Source organism: Euphorbia lathyris, chromosome 1 (genome assembly GCF_963576675.1).
Source record: "Euphorbia lathyris chromosome 1, ddEupLath1.1, whole genome shotgun sequence".
Classification (NCBI taxonomy): domain Eukaryota; kingdom Viridiplantae; phylum Streptophyta; class Magnoliopsida; order Malpighiales; family Euphorbiaceae; genus Euphorbia; species Euphorbia lathyris.
The window spans coordinates 94,908,564-94,928,237 of record NC_088910.1 but is presented as its reverse complement, the minus strand read 5'-3'; the positions used below and the strand labels follow the sequence as shown (position 1 = coordinate 94,928,237).

The 19,674-nt window shown below is 34.1% G+C and overlaps 1 protein-coding gene across 1 annotated transcript; it reads right to left on the bottom strand.

The window, feature by feature from the left end:
• Positions 1 to 7,681: 7,681 nt before the first annotated feature.
• LOC136207419 (uncharacterized) lies at positions 7,682 to 16,025 on the bottom strand. Its single transcript, XM_065998678.1, has 9 exons — positions 15,803 to 16,025; positions 15,241 to 15,484; positions 14,924 to 15,119; positions 13,679 to 13,849; positions 13,468 to 13,584; positions 8,989 to 9,186; positions 8,840 to 8,899; positions 8,653 to 8,751; positions 7,682 to 8,081 (listed from the first exon to the last, which is right to left on the bottom strand). The coding sequence occupies exons 2-9, from the start codon at positions 15,381 to 15,383 to the stop codon at positions 8,010 to 8,012; spliced, it is 1,056 nt and encodes a 351-aa protein (XP_065854750.1). The 5' UTR covers positions 15,384 to 15,484; positions 15,803 to 16,025; the 3' UTR covers positions 7,682 to 8,009.
• Between the last annotated feature and the right edge of the window lie 3,649 nt (positions 16,026 to 19,674).

Below are 19,674 nucleotides of genomic sequence, written 5' to 3'. Positions count from 1 at the left end.
AGATAGTATACGGGTTCGTGAGTTCCCATTTTATTAACGTTAAAATTTTGAAGAAATAAATAGCATCGAAATGCTAAACAAACAGACAAAAAGTGAGTCGGATTTGATTTTTAATTTTAATTGATGGGTTGATTCTTATCCTATATAGAGATAGAGATAGAATAGAATCAGATCTCCTTCTGTGTTTGCCACGCTATTATTGCGTGTCTATTACTAAAATGCCCAACCCCTCTTTTCATTCATTCCTGCTCTGCTCTGCTCTGCTGTCAATCAATTTAATTTCTCCATCCACTCTCAACCTCATATCAATTATATTTATATTTAATTAATAAAATTATTATTTTTTTTAGTACCTTTTCACCGATATATTCAACCATTTCACCTTTTTGTATTTTTAGCAATTAATTAATAATTGTTCGCAATTATCCTAATCATTTATCTTTATCTTTACTCATGTTGTTTTAATGGAATATCAAACATTCTATTAGTTAATAGTTTAATAAAATAAAATTTATTAAAAAAAGTTTTATAATTGAATGGTTATATTATAGATATTTTTATTAATTTCTATTAAATTGATTAATGCATCTATTTTATATATATATATAGATCATTCTAGTAAATTAATTTTTTACTTGAATATAAATCATTTTAGTTTTTAAAAAAAATTTAGTTTAATTTTTTTGATTCAAGCACTAATTCTTATATCATATTCTTAAACTTCTTTAGCATGTTATTTAACTTTTATGTTGGAGTGGTTAAACTTCTTGCCTTGATCATTGGAATTAATTCCAATTGAAATGCTTCACCATAATGTGGTCACATTGATGCTATGGGTCCATTTGTTTTATCTGCTATTTGCTGTTGCTGCTTTTTGTTACCGTTTGCTGTTTACTATTTGAAAAGGCTGCTGTTCCAAAAAGCAAGGATTCCCTACTTTTATAAAAAGCTACTTTTCGGCTACAAAATGCAAACAGGAGATGTCTAACCAAACACATTAAACTCTCATTTTCAAAGTGAAAAGGCAAACAGGAGGTCGAAAAGCAGCTACCAAACACCCCTTATGTGTGTGTTGGGTGCATCTTGGTACGCTCCCAACTATTTAGGTAATAAACGGATAATAATTGGAACTTTTGTTTCATTGATCAATTTATGACCAACATCATTAAATTCAATGATCATATTTAAAATGCCTTTGGGATTTTCAACATATCATGATCATGACATTTGTGATAAGTGTCGATCTTGATCGTCAAATAACAGAGCTATATCAGAGTCATGTCTTCGAGCTTGTCCTTCAAAGTAGTCCATAGATGCTTTTGTTCCCACACTTACAAAACATCTTAGTGATATTATCATCATTCAATTGAGTAAGATGATTCGAGCTATGAGATCCTTTTATTCTAAGCAACATAAGCCTTTTGGTCCCTTCTATGCTTAGTTGTGACTCCTTTTCGGATTTAAGCTTTTTCCTCTTCTAGCACATATTGGATTTTAATGATACTTCCGACTTTAACTATAGCTCGATATAAGTAATTAAAAAATTACAATCTAAAAGTACATTAAAAAGCTTAAATTTGCATATTCAATAGTATAGATCATGATAGAGCAATAACAGACAATGTTTGAATTTTTTTTTTGCACCACGATGAGAAACATACTCCGCTTTTAATCGACTTTATAGTCTTTTTATGACTTTATGATCTTTCAATGTGCGAGATTTATGTGATGATAGACAAAGTTCTTCTATTTTTCCATGAGAAAAATATGATAACACATATCTAGGAAGACAAGCGATAACCATCCATATATGGAGACATACCACAACCAACATAAAGGAGAAAAGAACAAAAGACTACAAATAAAAAAACTCATTAAACCTACAATAGTTGAATCAATCAAAACATTTAATCAATAAAATAAAGTAAAATAAAGTAAAGGATGTGTTTATTTTCCGGTTAAAAGTTAGAAGAAAACCTCGAAACCCATGAAATATTGGATGCTTTTTAAACTTCTGTTTTCTTTACATTTTTTTTATGGATGTTTTCTTTATATTTAATCACTAAAACAATTTTTATTTTTAAAAATGATTTAATTTATTTTTTTTTTGATGAAAAGAAAGTGCAAATCCTAGGAAAAGAGACCCCTAGGATATCTTGCTCAATAAGGTTACACAACTCCAAAGGCGGTTTATACAAAATATGCAAACCAATGGGGAGAGTCCCAGCAAAGTTAGCTAACCAGTCAGCACTTCTGTTTCCTTCCCTTTAGATTAATGGAGACAGTCCAATCTCTCCTAGTGAGACTCACAATGTCAATCACTAGACTAGCAAACTCACTAGGGAGAGTAGCCGATTGGGAGAGAAGGTCCACACAAACTTGACTGTCCACCTCTAACATTACCTTTTTGTAGCCTAGATTCAAAGCCAGCCGAAGGCCTTCTTGAATCCCCCACAACTATGCTTTGACCACAGAGCAAACTCCCACATTTTTGCCAAAACCTCGAATCCAATCCCCGTTGTGGTCATGTATGAGCCCCCTGTCGAAGCTTTGTAGGAGTTCCCCTTGACTGTCCCATCAGTATTGAGCTTAACCCAATGAGGGTTTGGGGCAGTCCACCCAATCAAAACTTCCCCCCTTACAAGGCTATGAGCACCATTAGGACCCGAAAGGGAAAGATTGCTACTCACAATGCTAGTAACTTGTACCTGTATAGTTTGCACCATTTCCTTTATCGATCTCTTAGTCTGTTGGAAAATGATGAAATTATTGTTCTTCCATAGGATCCAACAGGCAACAACAAACCAAATGTACCAATCTTCCTGCATAAACCTACTGATAGGGTTGAGATTCTCAAGGAGCCACTTCTCCTCATCCCAGTTGATAAACTTCAAGAACTCAGTTTGGGGCAGGAGCTGAAGCCAAACAGAACGGGCCATAGGCAATCACGCAGGACATGGGTAATAGACTCCACATGTAATATGCAAATTGGACAAACTTCCTCACAAGTAAGGTGTAGGAGTTTACCTTTCACTGCTGGCCAAAGAAAACAACGAATTCTCTGTGGGCCCGATCACTTCCACACTCGATCCCAATAGTTGTTGAGGTTCGAGAGATCAAATTCTTCAAGCATACCATAAACAGACTTAACAGAAAAGCACCCATTACTTGAGCCAATCCAATAGCACTAATCAGGCCCTTACATTGAGCTACAAGGAAGAGCGGCGGCTAGGAGATTAATGCAGTCAGTAGGGAGGAGGTGGAGAAATATACTCCAACGCCACTGTCCAGAATCATCCACCATATCACAGACTCTCAACTGTCTTAAGTTATCACAAATGGGACCCGTTGCAAGGAGGTGCAAAGGGCCAAGGTCTCCAAGCCAATGACCAGACCAAAAGAGGGTGTTAGAACCATCCCCAATTGATCACTTGATACCCAAAAAGAAATCCCCTCTAATTTTCAACATCGCTTTCCAGAGAGGAGACGAGCTAACCCAATTAGTAAGAGTGTGATTAAAAAAAGAGGGAGCTTTGTACTTACCCGCCAAAATACGAACCCATAAAAGGTTGGGGTGCGATATAAAGTTGAAGCCTAGTTTGGGGTGCGATATAAGAGGTTGGGGTGCGATTTAATTTCATAAACAATAAAAGTGACTAAAATGATTGTTGTAAAGTTAAAAGTTGCCAATTGGGGATGAGAATCATGTTTTAGCACTTGGTAATAATGGATAACAATAATTCAGTGCAAATGCTCAATATAATATAGTATGTACCTTAGTGAAGTATGAGTTCAAAAAGCAATTAATCATATAAAGGGATTTAATTTGCATAATGGATACATTAATTTTTAGAATTTTCTGAATAAATATTAATATCTCATTGACATTTGACATTAGGTGATAAGTATGTGACTATGAGTCGATTGGGATGGAGCCCAAGATATATAAAGTTTAGGGAAATTTACAAGGAAATTCATATTTTTTTAAAATCTATATGTCAATTTTTTTTTTGCTTCTATCTCACTAAAACCACTTAAAGATTACATTTAACATTTCTAAAATAAAAAAATATAATCTTCATATATTAAGAATTAAATTACTAATATTGATTAAACAATAATATTTTTGTTATTTATAATTTTTATATAAAGAACCCTAAAAATTTATCAGCACATGAAGTGAAGAGTAGAGTTAGAATTGAAGAGTTATTTTCATTCACGACCCTCAACTTTTTTACCTTTTTCTTATCACATTTGATCTTTAAATTTTTAATTGAATATTTGGAAGATTGAAAATTGAAAGGCTGAATTTTGAATACTATGGTATTTGATAAAATTGAAAATTAAATATTAGAAAAATATTTAAATGATACAAATGTTTTTTTTTTTTTGGTAGAAAAATGATACAAATGTTTAATATCACAAATAAGTAATAAATTTAAACATATTAATTGAAAATGTTCAATTTAAAATTTTAATTTAAATACACTTCGTTCAATTTTAACTTAATTAAATAATTTAAATGATTAACAATAATAATTATCAAACACATTTAAACTAAGGACATGTTTGGTTCAGCTGTTAGTTGTTGTTAGCTGTTTACAGTTGTAGTAAGCTGTTTAATTACTAGTGTTTAGTAAAATTATATTGAACTGTTGCTGTTCGGATTTAAATGTCATAACATTAGTAAGTTGGGTCGATTTCATATATTATTAGAAAACAATAAATATTTTATTTCTTATTCTACACAAATTGCACATATTAGTAGTTACAAAAAAGAGATTTCATATTTTTTTTTGCGATTTAATAATAAAATTGAAAATTAATATTTATAAATTTGGTAAAATATTGTAAATTTTTTTGTCCAACTCGTACAAAAGATAATATATATTTTTTATTTTCTAAAAAAAAACGTTTAATCATATGTTTGTGATCTGTTACTAATGATGATAAAATGGTGCACATGTGAAATGTAGATGACAATATTCATGACCAAGAGGACAGTTTGATAAATTATTTCTCAAATTGACTCAACTTGTCAATGTTAGTGGTAAAATTGCTTTTGGTTGCCAACATTAGAGATATAATTGCATCATTTTAGATGTTAAGGGTAAAATTGCTCCTAGCTATAAATGTTTGTGGTATTTTTACACCTTATTCTATTATAAAATAAAAAATGTGTTACACAAATTAATAAAAATAATCTATATAAAAAATAAAAAATTTATTGAACGCAACAAAACCTTGTTCTTCCGGTAATTATGTTGTAGAAATATAAATAATGTTAAAGAATAAACATATTTTATAGAAATAAAAAGGATAATTTTGTCAATAACCAAACGCTATATTTCTTGTGGCTTGAAATGAAACGCTAAACGCTCTTTCGAAAAGCTGAAACAAACACCCTCTAAGTAAGTGTTCATTTAAATGATTTTTTTTATTATCCAAAGAGAACTAACATTGAAAAGCTACATATTGAGAGAAAAAAAAAGCTACATATTAGAAGTAACTATCTGAATGAATACACATAAGAACCGTGAAGAAAATTCCAAGCAGAAATTATACAAGTTTTGCCTGTAATCCAACTTACTTTTTTATTTGCATAAAGTTTTTATATAAAGGACAAATCTGTATTAACATTTTCATTCAGAACTTATTTTAAAGAAAAACAAAGCTCTGCTTCCCTGTTTATTGTTGTTATTGTTAATTGTTTTCCATTATCCTTTCAAAATGTAGTTATAAGTAGTCGTTTCTCATTCCTAACTAAATATTTATAGTGAAAATACAAAAAGTAACTAAAAGAAGATAATGAATCGGATAGTAAATAAATTAAGTTCTCCTAAAATCATCTGACATTCGGTTTCAAAAAAAAAAAAAAATCATCTGACATTCTCTCTCCTCTTAGAATTATATCGTTTTATAACCTTGAGTGATCAGTTCTAGTAGCATTTCCAACAAAAATTCGAATAGAGAATTAAAACTCAACTCCAACAGCCTCTTATCAAATCACTAAAAACTTCTACATCCTCTCTATTATTAAAAAGCTCCTAGTGCCTCCTTTCATTTTTAATTAATATGTCTTAATCACTCCTCAAATCAGGGTAAATTTCGCCAATAGTGTACAACCTTTGTCCAATTTCACACTTTGGTGTACAACTTTCATTTTGTCACACTAAAATGTATCACCTTATGGGTGACCTCCCACTATGGTGTACAACAGGTAAAAATGACCGGTCAACTCGAAGTCAACACGCCACATCAACATTTTTTATCATATTCATTAATAAAAATGGGACCCACAAATTATAAAAAAAATTAATTTTATTTATTTTCATTTTTTACCCTTATCTTTCAATTTCTTCAATCTTCTTCCCTATGTTTCTTTCTCTCTCTAACTCCCCTCCCTCTCATAGATTTTAGATTTTATCACAACAGTTAGATGTTATCAGACCTTGAATTTACCCATTTCCTTAATCTTAAATGAGTAAATTTCAATGCCATTGGTTTAATTTACCATAAAAATGTGGCTAGATTCAACCACTGTAAAATGATGAAATGCCATGGCAGCCACATCAGAGCTTTTCAAAGAAGAACGCAGCTATTGATTCAATAGCTACCATGAATAACCCAATGTGAAGTGAGTGATTTTTAGACTGATGTCTTTTTTTCTCAAAAGCTTACATCTTTGTTTCTAAGAAAACCCAAACCAATTCGTCAATCACCATTCTCCAATCTCCTACACCTCCAAACTTTATTAATTTTTTATTTAATTTTATTTTTAACTCAAAATATTAAATTGAAACAATGGCGAAACCTTATTTAATTTCAAAGTCCGCAAATCGACGTTCAGTACCCTTTTTTGGTCCATACCTTGCTTGCAAAAGGTCAATTGAATTTGTTTTTGTTTTGCTGGGTTTGATTTGCCCAAAATTATGCTAAAATCAGGAGGAGTAGGAGTAATGGCATGAAATGTCTCCAGGTTCTGCACTGCCCTGCATGCCAATGGCTCTATAGAACAGATAAGAGTGAAAATGAAAAAGGTAGATTTGTGCGAAAATGGAGTTGAAGTAATTTTGTACAGATTCATTTGAAAATGAAAAAAGGGTGAAAATTCACCAAATTCAAAGTGTAAAAATGGGGTCATGATGCCTTTTGAATATGAGTTTTGTTTTAATTTTGTGTTTTTATTTATTTTAGTTTGATTTTAAGAGACACATCTTTAAATTCACGGGATTTAATAGGTTTGTTTTGATTTTGGTTGTGTTTTCAAGGGGAGAATTCACGGGATTTAATAGGTTTGTTTTGATTTTGGTTGTGTTTTCAAGGGGAGAGAAGTAGAAAATATGAAGAGGAGGGTATGATGGTAATTGAACATGAAGTGGTCCCCATATTTTCTAAAGAATGAGTTGAAAAAAAAGGTGATGTGACAGTTTTGATTTTGGTTGTGTGATAAAATGAAGGTTGTAGACCAAAGTGTGAAATTGGACAAAGGATGTATACCATTGATGAAATTTACCCCCTCAAATCACTACTAGTCAATTATTTATATTATTTTTAGAGAGTGGACTAATTGTTTTTTTGGAGATACTCCGAGAACTTAATTATTTTTCACATATGGTGAAAGTGTAAATTTAAAAAAAAAAAAAGATTTCAATTTTGTTATACTTTCCATAGGCTGATAAGCAGTAACAAATTTTCCATATAATTTCATCAGCAATTTTCATTTTTCAATATAGGATTTCTGGACTTACATTACAAATTTACAAGATCCCCAATCAATTTTTGTTCCCTATCTTTAAAAATTGCAGTAAAGTCCAATTATCAATACACTTGGAATCAGAGAATTGAATCCTAATAAGGGAGGTTACTAACCAGATATGAGTATTGATATTCTTCTCCTTCTGATAAAAGATTCCACATAATAACAGGGGATTTAATTGATATTTTCTACTGAGAAATATTTGATATACACATCTCCACCTAACAAACCTGCATTTTTCGGAACTAAATTATGGAGGTTGAACTAGCTTTCCGTTCTTCTTGTCATACTCATGCTTCAATTCTTCCAATCGCTTCGTCACCTGAGAGTATTGATGTTAACATATTTATATGATCTATAAATATTAAAAGTATTGATGTTAACAGATATGTGAAGAATTTGTGCACAGGAAAGGCTTATCGAGAGAACAGAAGAATCCTAGAAAACTCAGAAAGAAAATTGCAAGGAGGACAAGACTTATGTCATTTTGAATCATCTAATAAATCAAAGGGTACTCCATTATTTCTATTAAATAGGCTCAAAGGGTACTCCATTATTTCTATTAAATAGGCTAAGGATCATTACAATTACTTTATCATGAGCAGCTGATTACTACTAACTGTTCAGATATATGAGAAGGTACATGAGTATGGCTCGGTAGCAACCAAACACATTAGGATTTTAGAACCAAACATAAATTCCAAAAGTCAGATGTTCGCTTTCAATGTCATAATTCTTGTCAAGTTAAGGTGTATAATTGTCATCTTCAAATTAAAATTACATCAATGCAAGCATATATTTGTTTTATATGACATATTTGATGGTTTAATCCTCAAACACAAGCATATGTGTGTGGGTGTGTGTGTGTGAGAGAGAGAGAGAGGAGAGAGAACCGTGAATGAGTAAGCCAGAGGTAATAAAGTATCTGGATCCATCGCATTCTCAGGAAAGTTGCGCAAAGCATGTATAAGTTTCTCAAAGGGTAACTTTACCTGAAATCAAAGTTAACATTGTTTAAATCCTATCTGACATTATTTACAATTCGGATACAAAGCAAAGCGAAGGACCAAGAATATTTACCAAGTCATCATGGCAATACTTCAGTAGAGCCAAGCCCACCTTAAAGACAATTTTAACACCCTGGCAAAAGACCGTTATGGATACATATTAACATCCAGACAAAATAATGACTACCAGAAAGAAATTATGCAATGGTAATAATGACTAACCTCAAATAGAAAGACATCCCAAATTCGAAGAGCCAAATGGAATGGGAAAGAGTAAGAGAAAACAGTTATAAACCACTGACTTGCATACATGCTAGGATTTATCATTTCGCGAGTGAAGTGCTCTCCCAGCTTTGGCATATGCTCCTTAACCAAGAGGTCAAACTGAAACAGGTACTGTTGTACAAGAGGCAGCCCTACCTACAAAACATATACCAGACCTCAGAACTAAAATCTATTATATCGCCCAAGATTAGAAGATGAGGCAGAAAGCATTTTAGTCTTGGCCTAAATAATTGATAAGGGGACTTGAGCCAAGTCTCATTCGAAAATTTTAACTATTATAAAGGCAGAAAACTGAAAAGAAATATTTTAAGAAATGATGTTGGATAGTTCAAACTCCGCCTGTGAGGGTCTACAGCCGGTCCCAAGCCCGGACAAAGGAGGAGGGTTGCGGTAGGTTTGTGGCGGCCAGCGTAAAACTTAGCCACATCTTATGACATGAACCATAATATAAATATCGTTGGGGCGTTCCCTACTCAGCGACGCGCTGCACTTCCTAGACCCGGGTGTAGTGATAAATGTGCAAGGGTTGCTAGGTCGTCGCCCCGAAGCGACGCGCCACCCCAGGACCCGGGGGTGGTGTCAAATATGCAAGGGTTGCGGGTAAATAAGCTAGTCCACGGTAATGGTAGGGGTAGGGGTAAGGGTAGTAGGTTACGCTTTGCGACATGGAACATAGGTTCTTTGACAGGAAGATTAGCTGAAATTGTAGATGTTATGAAGAGGAGGAGAATAAATATATTATGCCTACAAGAAACCAAGTGGGTTGGAGCCAAGGCTAGAGAGATAGCTCCTTGGGGTTATAAGCTTTGGTACTCAGGAAAGGATAAGGTTAGAAATGGAGTAGGTATTCTTATTGATAGGGAGTATATTGATGATGTAGTAGCGGTGTCTAGGAAGAGCGATAGAATTATGAGTGTTAAGCTAGTGATAGGGGATGAGGTTGTGAATGTCATTAGTGCATATGCGCCACAAATAGGATTAGATGTGTCTATAAGACAAGCTTTTTGGGATGACTTAGAGGAAGTGGTGCAACAGGTTCCTAGGGATGAAAAAATGGTACTAGGGGGTGATCTCAATGGACACGTGGGTTCTAGGCGAGATGGGTTTGAGAGTGTTCATGGAGGGTATGGTTTTGGAGATAAGAATGAAGCAGGAAATGATATTTTGGAATTCGCATCAGCCTATGACTTGAGTATCATGAACACATGGTTTATGAAGAGAACATCCCACTTAGTGACTTATCGGAGTGGCGGTAATGCGAGCCAAATTGACTTCTTCTTAGTAAGGAGTGCTTGGAGAAAGAGTTATATTGATTGTAAGGTGATCCCTGGTGAGAGTACGACAACCCAACATAGAGTAGTGGTGATAGATTTTCGAAGTAGGAAATGTATAAGAAAACAAACACCTCAAGTAGAGACTAAGATTAAGTGGTGGAAATTGCAAGGGGAGAATCAACAAAAATTTGTGGATGAGATGACCAAAAAAGATATTTGGACTTGCAATATGGATTCAGATATAGATTCGATATGGAATAAGATGGAGCAGAGTATAAGGGAAGTAGCGAAGGAAGTTCTAGGGGAATCTAAAGGTAGCATGCCACTGGGTAAGGACACATCTTGGTGGACAGAAGAAGTACGACAAGCAGTAAAGAGTAAGAGAGAATCCTATAAACTATTGGGGAAATGTAGGAGTGACGAGAACTACGAAAAATACAAAGAGGCTAAAAGGGAAGTAAAGAAGGTCATACGAGATGCTAGAGCAAAGGTGAATCGGGATCTGTATACAAGATTGGATACGAAAGAAGGGGAAAGAGACATATATAGAATTGCTCGGATGAGAGATAGGAAGACGCGAGATCTCGGAAAAGTTAAATGTGTGAAGGATGTGGACCAGAAAGTCCTAGTTGGAGATAAGGATATCAAGGAACGATGGAGGTCCTATTTTGATGACTTATTTAATGGAGATCGCCAACAAGATGTTGGAGATATAAGTATCCATCACGATATGATAAATCACGAATGCCTGCGGAGAATTCAAAAGGGTGAAGTCAAAATGACATTAAGTAAGATGAAGTTGAAGAAAGCAGTAGGACCTGATGGCATCCCTATTGAGATTTGGAGATGTTTGGGAGAAAGAGGAATCGAATGGTTGACGACGTTCTTCAACAAAATTTGGAGAAACAATAAGATGCCATCAGAATGGAGGAAAAGTACCTTAATCCCTTTGTATAAGAACAAAGGCGATGTCCAAGATTGTGCCAACTATCGGGGAATCAAATTAATGAGTCACTCTATGAAACTTTGGGAGCGAGTGATCGAACAAAGGTTAAGGAGGACGGTGAAGATCTCGGAAAACCAGTTTGGCTTTATGCCGGGAAGATCAACTATGGAAGCCATCCATCTAATGAGACAATTAATGGAGCACTATCGAAATAAGAAGAAAGACTTGCATATGGTTTTCATTGACTTGGAGAAAGCATATGATAAGGTACCAAGGGAAGTACTTTGGTGGGCCTTGATAAGGAAAGGCATTTCGCGGAAATATATTGACATCATAAAGGACATGTATGAGGGAGTATGCACGAGTGTACGTACTAGTGTTGGGAAGACTGAAGAGTTTCCTATTACGATTGGAGTGCATCAAGGTTCCGCACTAAGCCCATTTCTTTTTGCCATCGTTATGGATGAACTAACAAGTTCACTTCAAGATGGTATACCATGGTGCATGCTGTTTGCAGATGATATCGTGTTGGTTGATGAGACGAAAGGAGTGGAGAGGAAGTTGGAACTATGGAGACAAACTCTAGAATCTAGAGGCTTTAAGTTGAGTCGAAGTAAGACAGAATATTTGGAGTGTAAGTTTAGCGGCCGTAGGAGTAGGGAGGCAGGGACAATCGCCCTAGATGGGAGAGTTGTTCAGGCCTCAGATTGCTTCCGGTATTTAGGATCTATTATCCAAACGGATGGAGAAGTAGATGGAGATGTTGCTCATAGGATTAAAGCTGGTTGGTCGAAGTGGAAGAGTGCTACGGGTTTCCTTTGTGATCCCGGCATGCCTAATAGATTGAAGGGAAAATTCTACCGGACGGCAATTAGACCAGCATTGTTATATGGTACGGAGTGTTGGGCAGTGAAACACTGCCACATCCATAAGATGTCGGTGGCGGAGATGCGTATGTTGAGATGGATGTGTGGTCATACGAGAAAGGACCGGGTGCGTAATGAAATAATTAGGACAAAAGTAGGGGTCACATCTATTGAGAATAAAATGAGAGAAAACCGACTAAGGTGGTTTGGCCATGTGAGACGTAGAGCGCTTGATGCGCCGGTTAGGAGAACCGAAGAGTGGCAAAGGGATGTAGTGGTGAGGGGTAGGGGAAGACCTAAGCAAACTTGGAGGAGGGTGATCGAGAGTGATATGAGTTTACTGGGAATTGAGGAAAATATGGTAGTGGATAGGACGGATTGGAGGGAGCGAATCTGTGTCGCTGACACGACTTGACTTTCACGGTTTTATACGATGGTTCATGTTAGCCGACCCCGAATCATTTCGGGACTAAGGCTTTGTTGTTGTTGTTGTTGATGTTGGATAGTTCAGCAGTCATTAAGCAATTCCTTAAACAAGATCAATAACAATAATAATTTTCCCATCTAAAGGAACACTGATAAAGATACCTTAATATGAAAGGGATAACTAATCAAACCTAAAACTAAAATTGATAAAACATCTTACTGAAAAATATAATATAGAAAAACACAGCCAACAAAAGGGTGTCAATACTGAATAACAAGCCAACATTCTGTTAACTGCTGACTGAACTTTGCACCAAACCAAATATGCACACGTAAGGGAGCCTCAAATATCCTATTCAAGAATAATAATATGATGGAAAGGCCAAAATGGTCCACTAATTTTTGAAAAGTTATATGATTAACAAAATACCTTGTTACTTTTAATTGATTCTACAAGGAACTTGCCATTTTGGGCAAACTTTTCACTATAATTTTCCCTTTAGAAAAAATGAAAAGCAATTTAACTTGATGACATAATGTAGGCTATGAATTGATATACAACTAGATAAACCCTTGACAAATATGACTACAAGTGGGAACACCAGAAAACCCCCTTTTATTTTATTAGCAAGGTGCCCAAGTGGATCTAGTCGCATGAGATATTATCTCAAGTTAGATCAAGCGTCACATGAGCGTAGACAGTCTTTAGATATAATATGCATCCAGTACCATATTCAAATATACTTTGGGCAGTTAATGTTTTCCATCATAAAAAATTAGTTAAAATGTTCCCAAATTCTTTACAATAACATGCATAAAACAAAAAGAATAAATCTCAAACCAAATGTAACCAAGCAAAGCAAGGGACTAAATTGTATAAGCTCATATGAAGTCGTATGTTTACCTGATATAATCCTTCCATTGGAGCATGGACAGCTCCTTTCAGTAATGCAACCAGCAACCAAAATGCATCCTCTTCGCTCATGTAAAGAAGTAATAGTCCAGCCAAAAATCCCATTCCCTACACTTGTAATAATTGAATGGCATTCTTCATTTTGTATTTACAGCAAAATGATATAGGAGCATTGAGAGTGTTCAATACAAGAGATGCTAACCTGAACATATCCAACATCTCTATCAAAGACAGAGTATGCCTTCAAAACATTATAGAGGGACCTTTGACCAGGTCCATGTCTTTGCTGGAAGAAAACATGCGATGGGAATGTGCGAGAAATATCTCTTATTATATCCAGCTCTGATGCTGATGTCTCATATATAACTAGTTGCTGAAATAGATTTATAGATTTATCAAAACAATGCAAAATAGCCGCGTGCATGTACACGTTAAAATAGAAAACATCAGTGCAGAAATTTGAATACACAGGAGAAACAAAATACATGGAATTTCAACTATGACAACAACTCAACTTGATGGTGCTAGTACCATTTTATGCTTGAATTTCTCGAAAACCCTACTTACTGGTTAAAAATGAGCTGAGCAAGTTCTACTATGACTACAACTCAAGTTGGTGCTCCTCGTGCCATTTTATGCTTGGATATCTTGAAAGGCCTAGTTACCTATTAGGAATGAACAGTGGAAATTTCTACTATGACTACAACTCAAGTTGATACTGCTCGTACAATTTTATGCTTGAATATCTTGAAAGGCCTGCTTACCTATTAGGAATGAGCAGCCATGGAATTTCTACTATGACTTCAACTTACCTATTAAGATTGACTAGTACAAATTTTTCCAGCCATGTGTGTGCATAGAGAAAAAAATGAACCAAACAATAAAAGGGAAGGATAAACAGAAAACAAACAAGGAAGAAATTTTACCAAACACGTATCCACATTTCACAGAAGTTAGAACAAGCAATCAACAGGAATGCAGAAACACACGCACATCCAAATATTATCAACTTTGAGGTTGTTCAAGACTTTGTGCAGAGTTCAGAGACATTAAAACCATGACCATCCACTATTATTTTGTTTATCTGGCAATGCCAGCTAAGTCTATTGGCACAGTACCAGCAAGGACTTTTGTTTTCCATGGAAGCTGCCATGCCCCACTTTTATCAGCTCAGGTACTCTGTAGCTATCAGTTCAATATACAATGCTAAACTAATCAATGTGATTACAAATTTTGGTCAATTCTCACAGCTGTGCCCTCTACCCTATGTGTAGCAAAAGAAATAGAAACAAAGAAACTCACTTAAAGACCTCAAGGTTAACCACAACACAGCTAAAGCTCAAAGATAAATCAAGCAGAGCTCATTGCAACACAAAAACAACAATTCACCAGTTAAAGAGGCAGTAAGAACTACCAAGATTATCAATCAAAATGAAGAAAGAAGTACCTCATACACTCCAGGATTCATCAGCAGAAGGTCTCGACTTCCGGATATCAACTGCCAAACGAGGCCTCTTAAACAATCTGGAATGCCCTTCCGAATACGCCTCTTAACAACATGAGGTTTTCTCCTAAGATAAAGCTTCCAATCACTACCTCCAACCCCAATCATCTTCCTCCATTTCCGTACCTTCCTTTCCTCCCTGAAAGTCCATAACAATAATGATATTAGCACTGAGAAAGTTAAACTGACATTCACTCCAACAGAAGTGTTCAAAATGATTGATTGGAGGGGGCAAAACCAAAACAAGAAAGAAACCACACCTCACAAAATGGTGGGCTGATCTTCCCTTGGTTAACACTTCAGGAGGATTATTAATTTCTTGCTTCACAAAGCCAAATCTGTCCAATGCTTTGGGTGAAGGAGGTGTCCCCGGTTCATAATCATCTATTTTTCTTCTTTCCATTGTACCAAGTTAAAACTCTCTAGCATGCCACAAGGCGAATAATCCATCGCATTGTAATCTACTCAGAAGTAAATAAACCAACACAGCCAAAACCTGAACAGCTGAATTGGGGGAAAAAACAAATAATTATACTCACAAATTAGCACAATAATATTAGAAAGAGAAAACGAAAATCCTAGTAGAAAACATCCAATTGAAGTCCTAAAATCAGGTAAACAAAGAGAAAATACAATGTTAACAACATAATTATATAATTAAGTAAACAAAACAAAAGGACTTTGTCTAGACCGAAAATGCAAGGCAAACACGATTATTAAAATAACAAAATCAGATAAAACCCCCAAAAGCAGGATACGGTAAAATGGTAACGTCAAAGCATAGAACGAAATCGAAAAAGGAGAAATTGAAAGAGAACTTACAATTCAATTTTTTTTGAATGAATATCTGCAAAAGAATGGATTCCTGGAGACCTAAGAGGAGTAGAGAGAAAATTTCAGAAAATGATACATGAACAGAGGGCAGAAGTAGAGAAGAAAGCGGGGATGGAGGTATGGGAATTAGAGAAACTAGTTCCGATGATGTTTAAGAAGAGAATTCCATGAAATGATAGAGACAGATCGAAATTATCTGTAGAACTGAAAGGAAAGTGAATATCACATAATTATTAATTAATTAAAATCCAAATTTTTCTAATAACGTAAATGACTGTTAGTTTTGATAAGCCAATTGTAGAAAAACGCGTGCTTCCGAAATGTTTATTATGGGGACTATTTTAAATTTTTAACCAACTATAACTTTTTTTTTCTTTTCCCTCCTGTGGAAAATTTTGTTTTTGTTTTTGTTTTTTTTTTTTTTTTTTTCTGTTTATTCATGAAGTTCTAACAAATTAAATTAATTTGCAATTCTTTTGAACACAATAGATTTTACTAATTATACTAGTTAACCAAATTATGAATTTATCATTGCTTTATTTCATTTTTAAAATAATTAAGTACTTAAATTTCATAAAAAGAGTTAATAAATTATATTAAAATAAAATATTTAAGATGTTAAAATTAAGAACGAAATCATAATTTTTGAACTAAATGCATGATATTAGACTTGATTCAAATCGCAATAATTGAAACTCAAGTATAAAAAGTAATTAATTTATTAAAATTTCATAAAAATATAATACATTATATTAAAATAAAATATTTAAGATGTTTTTCTGAAGAATTAATTTAGTTGTTTTTTTTTTTTTGAAAAAATTAAGAATGAAAACATAATTTTTGAACTAAATGCATGATAATGGACTTGATTCACCGTGGAGTAGAAATTAGTGAAATAGTTAATCTAACCATTTGATTATTAATGTTAGGTTTAATATATAAGTTGCCTTTCAAATTTGTCTAAAAAACTTGATTGACCCACTGAATTTATATGGTGTTTCATTAGCCCTATAAACTTGCTTAAAATATAATTATTAAATCCCTAAATTTATAAAAACGTCGTCGAAATATATAAAATAAAAAGTTAATTTGTTTTAAACACTTAGAATTATGAATTAGGCCTTTATGTTTGAAGTTTTGAATTTTTTTAAAGATTTAGGCAAATTGTGATGTTTATCACTTTAAACAAGTTCAAGAGGCAAATGGATCACTGTAAGTACGTTGAGAAGGTCAATAAATCACTTTAAATAAATTCAGGTGGACAATAGAGTATTTGAAACAAGTTTAACGGGAGACACCATTTGATATATGAAGCCTTAATGTTATCTATTATTTATTATAAAAGAAAATAAAGTATCAACCATCTAATGTGGCACTATGTGTCATTTTTAAAAAATTTAGAATTTTATTAATTTTTGTTTCCAATTTTTTGTTGTCGCAAAAAGAGTTGTAAATTTTAGATAAACATATTCTCTCTTCATATATTAAACTTTATTTCCGCATAATCGACTTTTTCTTTATTTATCATCATCTTTTCCAAGTGCTTGGTTATATTTATGGAAAAATTAACTCATCTATACACACGCTCATAATCAAGATTCTCACCCATTTCAATACCTAAAACTACAAAACCACGAGCACTGTGTTTTAGAAATTGCAGAAACATCTCTTTCACTAAAAAAACATTTCCCTAACTCAATATCCCATTAAACCCCATTTGGCAAAAGACGGTATGTAACAAAATTAAGTTGACACAAACAACTCAAAATTACATTTCGGAAATTGATATGCTAGTACTAAGATGGGCCGTCACATATACTTGTAGGCCCAAGATTTTTGTTATATTCCTCCTCGCTAAACTAATCCACCTTCACATAGCACATTCTCCAGTTCCATCTTCGTTTCTTACTCTACAATCTGATAAAATCAGGTTCCTTTTCTTTCTTATTCTTTTCCACACTTGTGAAATCCGTTGTTCTAATTAAAGCTTGAGCTCACGTTAACTCATATCAAATTCATGGATATGGAGGATAGATTTTCATTATCATAACAGACAAATTGACACCTGAACTTCTTGGTTGTTGAAATGTCCAATTAGCTTCAAAACAATTTATGGACATCGGGCTTAATTCCTTTGACATATTCTTCACGTGAATTTGCATAAAAAATTATGAATTTTGTATACAAAGTCTTCATTCTAATATGCATGAGGAAACTGAATTTAGTATATTTCTTTTTTAGAGCGGCCTATCATTGGTCTTATTTGGCTGAAAAATGTCCAGAAGGATATTTTAAAATGCAAGAATTTAGGGTCTAAACTCTAAATGAACATTGGTCAAGTCAGAAGCTGGTTTTCCCATTTATCTCTTTTTGATCTATCAACTGAATTTTTCTTTTTTATGCCCTACTTAGTCTGATTAAAAGACCTGTGACCAAAATTGAAAAAAAGAATTATTGCACATTAAAACTTTTTCAGAAAATAAATTATGCCTAGGAAGAATTGAACATAATTACAAAACCTATGGTTACAACTATCAAACTTGTCTATGCACCTGGCTGATTGTATAAGATTCTCAACAGTTATTTACACTGGATGGTGTAAAAATGCCTTTGAGCAATCTAATCTACATATGATTTTGTATTCAATCAATTCAAAGTCTCAACAGTGTGATGAGGAGGTGCAGTTAAACCTGAGGTTAACTAGTTTTTTAATCCTTATTACTCTTCTGTTTCTGGTTTTCGGATGGGGCATCGTCTAGATGCCAAATATTAATTAGGAATTAGTAATGTATTCATTCAATCTTCGTTCCATTATGTTTATTGACACAAGTCATGTTTGTAGGTTGTTTCATGCCTGCAAGGAGCCATAAATTACCAAAAACTAGGAGCAAAGTTGCCTAGAGGCGTGCTGCTTGTTGGCCCCCCTAGAACAGGGAAAACATTGCTGGCTCATGCTGTGGCTGGAGAAGCAGGAGTGCGCTTTCTCAGTGTATCGGAGTTATTTTTTGGAAGAGGAGCAGCTCGCATTAGAGATCTCTTTACTACAGCTAGGAAATGTGCTCCATCAATCATATTCATTGATGAACTTGATGCAGTGGGCGGAAAACGTGGTAGAAGTTTCAACGATGAGCGTGACCAAACGCTAAATCAGGTAATCTAAGCTAATGATTCAGCGCTAGTTGCAATGCTAAAGTTAGATTTGTAATTTTTCATCTGGCTTTTACTTTTCAAAACTGTTTATTTTTCTTTTGTAGTTGCTGACCGAAATGGATGGATTCGAGTCGGATATGAAAGTGGTTGTCAATGCAGCAACTAATAGACCAGAAGCATTGGATCATGCACTTTGTAGGCCTGGTCGGTTCTCTAATAGGAATAAATACGTTTATTTACCTTTTACCATTTGTATTCTATTTAGCTGTATTTAATCTTATCATTAAGTTAAAGGGTAGAATAGGTTATTTACATTATCACTAGATCAAAGGTCTTTGTATAAATATTGAGTCCAGATAATGATAGACTCACTTCTTTACTTTTCAATCCAATCTATTTTCCTTCTTCAACATTTGTTATGGTATCAGAGCGCTCCTCCCAATTTCCGCATTTTTCTTGTTGAAGATTTCTTCTCTGTTTCTTAGTTTGATTCATTGGATTAAATCATTTTTTCAGTTTTTCATATTCTTGCGATCTTTCCTTCTTGTGCAATATGTCTTATGTTGCAGCAGTTATTAGAGGAACTGGCAATGATAATGGTAATCGGAATATCCAAATCCCAATCGGAATGTTGAGATTCCAATTCCTAATCGTAATCAAGAGATTCCAATTCCTAATAGTAATCCAAAGATTCCAATTCCGAATCGTCG

Excerpts from the sequence above, each read along its gene's own strand:
- LOC136207419 (XM_065998678.1), bottom strand. The coding sequence starts at position 15,383 with ATGGAAAGAAGAAAAATAGATGATTATGAACCGGGGACACCTCCTTCA. Across the intron at positions 13,585-13,678 it reads GAGATGTTGGATATGTTCAG|GGAATGGGATTTTTGGCTGG; the intron begins GTTAGCATCTCT and ends TTACAAGTGTAG. Across the intron at positions 9,187-13,467 it reads CAATGGAAGGATTATATCAG|GTAGGGCTGCCTCTTGTACA; the intron begins GTAAACATACGA and ends TATGTTTTGTAG.